Genomic DNA, 9,621 nt, shown 5'->3' with positions numbered 1-9,621 from the left:
TCCAAATTTGCACTGCAAAAGGACATTGAATAAAAATATGAGTAATAGATTCATCGCATGCATAGCAAAAACGACAAACTGAGACCAGAGTAATGCCGCTTTTCGCAGCATATCATCAGTACGGATGCGCATGTGAAAAAGTCTCCAATACAACATGGATCTTGAAGGGGGAACGAAGGGCTTCCTAATTTCTTTATTCCATCTCAATGACGGTAGAGAACCTCTTAAGTACAACATAGATGATTTGCAACTCAAAACCCCATCTTTAGCATTGGTCCAAATCAACTCATCTTTGCAAGCAAAAGTGTAAGAGTTCAAGTTATTAATAATTTATGGATACATGTCCTTAAATATCTGAGGTATCTGGCAGTCTCTATTTATGAAAACATCACAAATTCTAGAATGAAATTTCTTTTTAACTGCATAAGGTAAATACAGTCAATCACATTGGCCAAGCCAATTAGAATTCCAGAAATTAATCAAATATCCCTTCTCAACCAACCATTGAGAACTATTATACACCTTTACAAAAGAGTTTTTAACTGAACTCCAAAGGGTTAATGTCATAAAAATTCACGAACTTTACACGTTTTCTCACTTTAATCACGCAGTTTAAAATTTTGCATTTTCATGCACGAACTATCATATTTTCTCAAATTCATACACGGTGCTGAGATGTCACGACTCCATTGGTGTAATTCGCTGAGGTGGAGGTTATTTTATACCAATGAATGAGTGCCACCTCAACACCGTGCATGAATTTGAGAAAAAATGGTAGTTCGTGCATGAAAATGAGAAAATTTAAATTACGTGATTAAAATAAAAAAACGTGTAAAGTTCGTGATCTTTTTTGACATTAACCCAACTCCAAATGGAAGAAATACAAGGATATCTGATGGAATCGCCCCAAGAATTGGTGAACCTATGCCGCAGGAAATTAAACACAAAAGAATTATTAGAACAAATCTTCCAAGCTAATTTATGAAGGAGTGCCTCATTCAAAAGGGTAAGAATAGGAAGATTTAAACCGCCATTATCAAAAGGTAAGAAACAAGTATTCTAAGACACTGTAATGTTTTTCCTAACTGAAATGCAAGCGGTCCAAACAAAGTTCTTTATAGCTCGTGAAAGCAAAGAAATAAGGGATTTTGACCATTTGTAGATTGAGAATGAATGAATAAAAGATCCTCGGATAACTGAATTAATTAAAGTCACTCTCCCTGCCATAGATAGAAAATTACCTTTCCATTTTCCAAATCTACTAAGAATCTTGTCAGCTAAAGCTTGACGGAGCACCTCAAAATAAAGCCACACCCAAGTAGCAAAAAGGTAAGGAACCTTGTTTAACGCCCAATAAATGACAACACCCGGTAGCATGTCTAGATGTAACATGCTTACCGAAATAAATCTCAGATTTGTCCCAATCAACAATCTGCCCTGAAATATCTCCATAAAAATTAAACAAAGACTGAATGGCTTTTAAATTCTTTCTCGTGGCCTGTCCAAAAATCAAAACATCATCTGCAAAAAGAAGATGTGAAGGAGTGTAATGCTCATTAGCTAGAATGATAGGCGTATTTACCATTTTAGCAAGCATCCGGCTGAGAAGATCTTCAGCAATGATAAAAATCAAAGGTGATACAGGGTCACCTTGACGCACCCCTCTAGAACATGAGAAGTATCCCTTAACCCCTCCTGGAAAAAGAATTGAGATTCTTGCTGAATTGAATATGGATAAAAGCCAACTGTAAAATTTATTTGAAAATCCAAAAGCCTCAAAAGCTTTTATAATGTAGGACCAGCTCATTGAGTCAAAAGTTTTTCTTATGTCAACTTCGATGGCCATGTTACCTTTAGGATTTAAATCCAGAAGATTAACACATTAAGAGGCACAAGATATGCAATCATCAATGCTTTTACCCTTCACAAATCCAAACTGATTACTGGAGACAATACAATAAGCAATAGATTCCAACCTACTTGCTAGAATTTTTGTAACAATCTTGAACAAGAAATTTGAGAGAATAATCGGTATGAACTTATCGATTGTCAAGGCATTCTCAATTTTTGGTATCAAAATTATAAAGCTTGAATTAAATCCAAGAGTGACATTACATGAAAGAAAAAAAAATGAACTACTGCTTTGCAAACATCATAACTCACAATACTCCAACACTCTTTGAAGAAAGTCCCTGTGAAGCCATCAGGTCCCGGCGCACTTGAAGCGTCCATATTAAAAACAATGACTTTGATTTCCTCATCAGTAGGAATTCTGGTTAGCATTTCATTATCACCATTTTAAACAAAGCTCGGAATAGAATCCAAGATGGTAGTAGATAGCTCCACGGGATGTGAAACATTATTCGGTGAGTGTTTCGCTTCTCATTATCTTCTCTTTGCTTCGTTTTTCATTTGATACCGTTCTCACCGTTCGTGACTTGTCACGTTTATTGTTTTAGATTTATGTGAGACCGGTTTATCACGTCAAATCCGAACCGAATCACCTCTGAAACCTATCGAGCATTGTTATTTCCAATCGGTTCGTACAAATTTCTGAGTTTACGTTGAACAATTCCCTTGTTCTTCATGTTTGTTGGCTGTGTTCTTCTTGTTAGGGTTTAGCAATAGGCAGTTTAGGATAAATGTAGTACTATATGATTACGGTTTGGGTCAATAAATAATTAGGAATAACGTAATACTCAGTCTGCATAACGATTGCTCTAAGAGCCTGAATTGGGTAAAGATAAAATACTTGGCAAACACAACGAATTAAAAATAAAACTAAGGAGTGTTGGTTGATTTTGTTTCTAGAAGAAGGGAAGTACAAATTTAGAATGCTTATATCTATCGTTTATCTGACATATATAATGATGAGAGTAGTTTTCAAAAATATAGTAAAATATAAAAAATATTTGTTTTTATATGAGAATATGACGAGATCTAATGTTTAAGATGCGGAGAGGTAATATACCATATAAATTGATGAGACTGGGTTTGATAAATTCCATAATATCACGTGTATATACTTACAAAGGGAGAGTGTATTCACTCTCCTTTTAATGAGAAGTTCACATCTATAATGACCTTTTACTTTAAATGGTTAGACAAGTAACTAGTTATTTTTGTCTTATTAGACCGCCACAGTACTTGACTCTTCTTGCGCTGGACTGGGTAGCAAAAAGATTAATTGAGCCTTGAACAAGCCCAATCGACTTTCATCCTGAAATCCAACCCACTAGTCCACTCCGTAGAGGGGGGAGGCACGAACCCATTACTTCCCCTTCAACACACTTATAAGCCTATATTGCATATATCTTTATAAACTCATAGTTCAAGCTTTACACTTTTCATGTGGGAATTATGTTGTTTTAAAATAACACAAAAGGACAAGTTAAGAATAAGACAAAAAACAAAACAAATTCTTACAACAACTTGAAACTAGCATTAAACATTTTTCTCACAAGAACAAGTAAAAGTGATGAACCATTTATGGCATTCTCTATTTGCCAAAGAGCTAAACAACAACAATTTATCAAGCATATATGTAATTTCACAAGTAATATATAGGATAATTGAATGATTACAATTTCCTTTTTCAAATAAATTTGACAAAGCCATTGAAGAAGAATGAAAAATAATTAATTAGCATTTTTGAGCTACTTATGCATGAGACTCTGGCCCTGCTGGTTTTGAATTAAGAAGTGGTTGTATCGCTTTGACTACAATTGTCATGTTTGGCCTGAAATCTGCTTCATATTGAACACAAAGTGCTGCTACTGCTGCTAACTGATAAAATCCAAACAATAATTAAACTATTTTCACTGATTATTCCATAAAAGTTTCCCAAGAAAATGAAAAATTGATTATGTTTAGAGTAAGTACCTTAGCAATTGCCTTTGGTGGGTAGTCATTGTTTAGTTTTGGATCTACACATTGCTTCACTTTATCCTCACTCAATCTCGGAGTCGCCTGTCGTAATTTTTCGAGAAAAAATCAATTATACGCGTAAATGTATTTAACAATATGTAAGTAGTGAGAAAAAGGCAAATAAAAACATACCCAAGTAACTAGACTTTGTTGTCCCTTAGGCATTTCATGATCAACTGGCTTTCTTCCTGTCAAAAGCTCTAAAAGAACAACTCCGAAACTGTATACATCGCTTTTTTGTGTTATCTGTCCCGTCATGGCATACCTATAAAGAAACCGAGAGATCAAGGAAAGAATTGTAGAACACGAAATATAACAATTGATAGTGGAATTGTCAGTAAAACTATGAGGTCTCGAGTTCAAATTGCAATATTAGAGGCTTACTCTGGGGCATGGTAGCCAAATGTTCCTAACACTCTAGTTGAATGCAGCCGTGCCGCAGTTTCAGAAGATGCACTTGACAAGTTAAAGTCAGCAATTTTCGAGGAGAAATCATCAAAAAGTAGTACATTGCTTGATCTAACATCGCGATGAACTATAGGAGGCTGAACTTTTTCGTGCAAATACTCTAGCCCTTTTGCTGCACCATATGCAACTTTCACTCTTTGGTTCCAGGTTAAGGCAGGACCCGGTGCAGCCCCTCGTACACCCTTTCTCCCTGCATCATAATGAGCACGTAGTCTCAGTTCACGAGAGGCCCATTGTCGTATTGTAAATCAGAAAAGAGTTTAATTCATCGAATTACCATGTAACACATCGTGCAAAGAACCCATTGTCGCAAACTGATACACCAACATTCGATTGTTCGCCTCTATACAATATCCAATCAACTCCAGAAAATGCTCATTCTTAAGCCTTGAAACTACTGCCAACTGGTATGGTTTTGATACAAATTTGTAAATTTTGAGCACAAAACAGATAGGATTATGACCTAGTTGTAAATGTAATGTTAAGTATCTGACCTGAGCTGCAAAATCAGAATCTGGTTCCTGGGAAGTGCTGGTATCAAGCTTTTTTATTGCAGCCGGCACGCCATTAATTAACTTGGCGTAGAAAACGCGGCCATAAGAACCTTCTCCGATCAAAGCTTTCGTGCCAAAGTTACCTGTTTGTCTGTTTAACTCGTCTAATGGTACCGCTGGGATTTCAATCGGTAGAGCCTTTTGTGGTGCTCCGCTTCTGGCAGTATTAGCACCTCTTGGCTCCGCTCTCTCACCGCCTATAATACCCAAAACACACTTTAGGCAACAATTTGTAATTGCATACATCAAATATATATTGCACGGGAACTTTTGGAGTGTTATGTTTTCGCATTTCGTTTCCATACGAAGAATGCATATTTCAGTATTTCTGTTTCCGTGCTGCATAGCATACATGTTTGCACGAAAACTTCTCTAATATTACATTTCAACGTTTCATTTCTTTTCTGAAAACGCTTATGAAACACCGAACACTAGATTTATTATCCATTCTATATCGTTTCACAATGTTCCGTTTCAGTATTTTTCGTTTCCATGCTGCGTAGCGACATGTAATGTACGTGTTCATAAGGTGCATAAATGTCTCAATTTACATTGCACACATATAATTAATTCTGGTAATATAATAAAATTGTAAACCAGAATTTAGAAAAAATGATAAGAGAAATTGATTACCGCCAGCATAAGTATTGCCTCCTTTAGGTGGAGCTGTGTATTGATGAGCCGGTGGACCGTCAACTTCCTCCTCTGAACCTCCACAGCACAACATATCAACTCTTCAATTAAATTGTGAAATTGATTTTCAAAATGTCTTGAAATCTCCAAATTAATTGAAAATGTTCTGCAATATAAAATCACAAGAACAAGAACATTTAAGAAACAATTCCATAAAAAATATAACAAAAAGCCAACAAACAAAATATGGTAATAGTAATAATAATATGCATGGTTTGAAGAAATGATTAGTTATTTAAATTGTCAATGATCAAACTTACAAATTCCTTTGAGATTTGACCAGTCCAATACAGGAAATGACAGAAAGATTGAATTGGCAGATTCAAATGATGGTGAAAAATGTGGAATAATAATCCAACAAAATCATAGGGAAAAAAACAAATTTGTTTTATTGTTGAAGCTGTTAATTAGGGAGCGTATGGTAAGCTGTTAATCAAGCTTTTAACATTCTATTGGTTTAATTTTTTAAATATGTTATATTTCACATTTAGTGAAAATGATTAATATGTCAAAACTCTTTAACCTTTTTAAATTTAAACTTCAATTAATTTTAAAATAAATATATTTATTTCATAGTTAATAAAATGAAGGGTTAATTCCATAAAAAATTACGATCTTTACATGAAATTTTATTTTAATCACAACCTTTAAAAGTTGTCATATAAAATCATGACTTTCATTTTTTTTAAATATATTATTCAGTGTATTTTTTTGACTAAGTTCTTCATTAAACCATTAATTAAAGACCTAAAATAATAAATCGACACCAAATATTATTATCTTTCGACTAGAGTATGTAGGATAATAATTTTTCGTTAGAAAAAATACACCGAATTTTACTTTATTGATAGGTTTGAATCAAAATGAAAGGTTGTGCCTTTAAATGCCAACTTTTAAATGATGTATTAAAATGAAACTTCATGTAAAGGTCATGATATTTTATGGAATTAACCCTAAAATGAATAATATGTCAAACCTTTCTAATTTAATATTTTATAAACATCAATAAAAACACTTCAAATTGCATAACCATCAAATTTATAAAGTTATGATGAATTTTTGAAAAAAATTATGTAATTTAAAACAAAATTAATAGATTTTTTTTTAATTTATTATTTTTTATGATTAATGAATTTGAAGAATTTTTTTTATTAATGTTTATAAGTTATGGTAGTTTAAAGTATAAAGTTTAATTTTTAAATATATTTATTTCACTTTTAATAAAATAAATAATATCTCTTTTAATTCCATAACTATAAAATTAATGAAGTTGTGAAATATTATATAATTTAAAATAAATTTAAATATTTTTAGATTTTTATGATTAATAAATTTGAAGAGGGTATTTTTTTAATTAATGTTTATAGGTTATGAAATGTGAAAAGTATTTTTATAGGTTCTGAAATTTGAAAAGTTTTATTATATTTTTAATGTTTATTAAAGATAAAATGCTTTAAGAAATAGAAAGATAATTAAAAAAAGTCATTGTTAAAATTTTAATATGGTACTTGGCAAGTTTTTATTAATTTCCTCTAAATGGCTCAAGATTATAATATAGTATGATATGATAATTATTACAAAATAGTTAATTGTTTAGAATCCGATTTGATATGCAAACTCGAGTACTCAATGATTTGAAGGGCTCAATCTCGAGTTTGACTCAGTTAATATTTAATTGTTTATTATTATTGATTTTATTTGAAGGGAGAAGCAAGTACACTAATTGAATATATCGATATCCAGATTAATTTCATTCACACAAACTAACATTCCATGAGAAATAAATGAAAAATATGTACCGTTAATTTTCTATATTATTAATCCAAGAAAACTAACACCACATAAACATCCATATCACTCTGAACTTGCAAACAATAGGATGATTTAACATCTCTTCCACCTCAGCAAGTATTAAATTTTTCAGCCTCATTACGATGATATATATATATAGTAGTAGTTGTTTTGGAAGTATTGGTATAGTGGTTATTCATAGCAACAATAATTAAAAGTAATTCAATTATGGAAAGTTTAGGCAATCTATTTTTAAGGATGTATCATTCTTAAGCCATCAATGAGAATGATTCTGTTGATTAATTAAAAGTAATTTATGTTTCTGTATTTTGGGACAAAATATTTTTATTACTTCTATCGGCAAGTTTCTGATTGTGAAATAATAAAGGTTAATTACATATCATCTTTATACGAAATCTCAAAAATAATACGACGTTTGAAACATGTCAATTTAGAGCATTACGTTTCCTTTTTTTAAAAAAACAACATAAGTATAATTTTAGATAAAATTTTGCTGACTTGGATAATTTATGGGGGTGTCACATGTCATGCCACGTTAGAGAAAGTGCCATTAAAAATTGTTGATGTTTTTTTTGAAAAAAAAAACGAAAGGTGATGTCTTGAATTGACACGTTTTGAAAATCGTATTATTTTTAAAATTTCGTGTAAAGGTGGTAATTTTATATATAATTAATCCAGTAATAAATTAGGAAAAATATATGGATCAACATAATCCCGAAATATGACATGTGACTTCATGCCAAATAGAAATGATTAGCAGAATCATAATCATGCTTTAAACAAATTATATGTAAATGTTCTGGTAGGTAGTCACTACTACTCACTACTCACCAGGCCAGTTCCCCTCCTGCAGGTCTACACAAGGACGGAGAGAGCTGGCACCTGCCCCTCCAAAAACATCCAATTTTTTTTTGTAGAGTCTAATGATAAAATGTCTCTAACAATAATATTCTTTACACAAACTTCAATAATATATAACTCATATACTAAACTAGCTAATATTATTGTTTTAAGTTAATTGATCATTCATTTAATAAAAAAATTAATTATATTATTAATATATATATTCATGTTTAACTAGGTTTAACTTTTATTATTATATAAAAATAGACGTGTAAAATTCCGCAACTAATATTCAAATTTATAATTTAAGTTAGACTAATTATTTTTATTAGTGAAGATAAATTTAAATTTATTATTTTCTACGATAGTTTTTAAATGAAAAATATAATTTTTTTGCCCCTTTAAAAAAAATCCTGGCTTCGACCCCGAGTTTACACTAAGAAATCACAAGAGAATCTATTCAAATTTCAATTCTCTCAATGATACCCAAATTATTGCACTTCGCTTGCAATTCTAATAATAAAAAGTGAACAAAGTATCATTTTACCCCCTCAATTTGTAGAGGAGTATCGAAAAAGTCAAAATTAATAAATTAGTATCACTTTTACTTTAAACTTGTAAAAACCGTATCAAATCCCCCCCTCCCCACTCTCACCTCAGAGAGTGAGACACACTCTCTGGTATTTGGTGGTGGTTTTTTTTTTGTAAAGTGAATTTTTGTGGTAAAAAGATTAAAATGGTCATAAATGTTTGTTAATTTTTCAAATTAACTCATAATATTAAAAAAAACAATTTAAACTTTTTAATTTAAAAATATCTATCAAATTAGTATTAATTAAAAACATAAGGTATTTTTAGTTAATTAAAAACATAAGGTATTTTTAGTTAATTAAAAACAAGGTATTTTTAGTAATTTTTACAAAAAATTAAATTTTTTTTTAATTTTTTTTATCTCAGGCGAGGATGCTCATTTTGATTTTTTTCTGTAATTTTTCCTTTTTTGGGGGGACTCTAACTCGAAAAGTCTTTTTACAGAAATAACCTACTTTCTCTCATTTTTATAAAATACATGATGCCCTTTTTCTGTTTTGTTATGTACGGTGCATGCTTAATTTCTTAACATTTATACAGACTTTTCTATTTCTTCATCTTGTTCCTCCATCTATGTTTGTCTTTTACTCCTGGAGTTGTCATTGCGGCTGCTACAATTGCTGTCTCTTTCCATCCGTTGCAATCCATACTCTTAGGTACGTTCTCTGCCGGTATTGTCGTTCCGCCTTTCTCCGCCGTTCCGACTTTGCATTTCTACGCCGTTCAGCCTCCG

At 31.6% G+C, this 9,621-nt stretch overlaps 1 protein-coding gene across 1 annotated transcript; it reads right to left on the bottom strand.

The window, feature by feature from the left end:
• Nucleotides 1-3,511: 3,511 nt before the first annotated feature.
• LOC126668625 (probable protein kinase At2g41970) lies at nucleotides 3,512-6,073 on the bottom strand. Its single transcript, XM_050361816.2, has 8 exons — nucleotides 5,903-6,073; nucleotides 5,583-5,748; nucleotides 4,890-5,146; nucleotides 4,673-4,799; nucleotides 4,312-4,585; nucleotides 4,060-4,192; nucleotides 3,883-3,969; nucleotides 3,512-3,786 (listed from the first exon to the last, which is right to left on the bottom strand). Exons 2-8 carry the CDS (start codon nucleotides 5,674-5,676, stop codon nucleotides 3,661-3,663), a joined length of 1,098 nt encoding a protein of 365 aa, XP_050217773.1. The 5' UTR covers nucleotides 5,677-5,748; nucleotides 5,903-6,073; the 3' UTR covers nucleotides 3,512-3,660.
• Between the last annotated feature and the right edge of the window lie 3,548 nt (nucleotides 6,074-9,621).

Source organism: Mercurialis annua, linkage group LG1-X (genome assembly GCF_937616625.2).
Source record: "Mercurialis annua linkage group LG1-X, ddMerAnnu1.2, whole genome shotgun sequence".
NCBI classification, from domain to species: Eukaryota; Viridiplantae; Streptophyta; class Magnoliopsida; order Malpighiales; family Euphorbiaceae; genus Mercurialis; species Mercurialis annua.
Note: the sequence above shows the minus strand (reverse complement) of the source record. Positions and strands in the feature narration are given on the sequence as shown.

Excerpts from the sequence above, each read along its gene's own strand:
- LOC126668625 (XM_050361816.2), bottom strand. The coding sequence starts at position 5,676 with ATGTTGTGCTGTGGAGGTTCAGAGGAGGAAGTTGACGGTCCACCGGCT. Across the intron at positions 5,147-5,582 it reads AGGCAATACTTATGCTGGCG|GCGGTGAGAGAGCGGAGCCA; the intron begins GTAATCAATTTC and ends TGGGTATTATAG. Across the intron at positions 3,787-3,882 it reads CACCAAAGGCAATTGCTAAG|TTAGCAGCAGTAGCAGCACT; the intron begins GTACTTACTCTA and ends GGATTTTATCAG.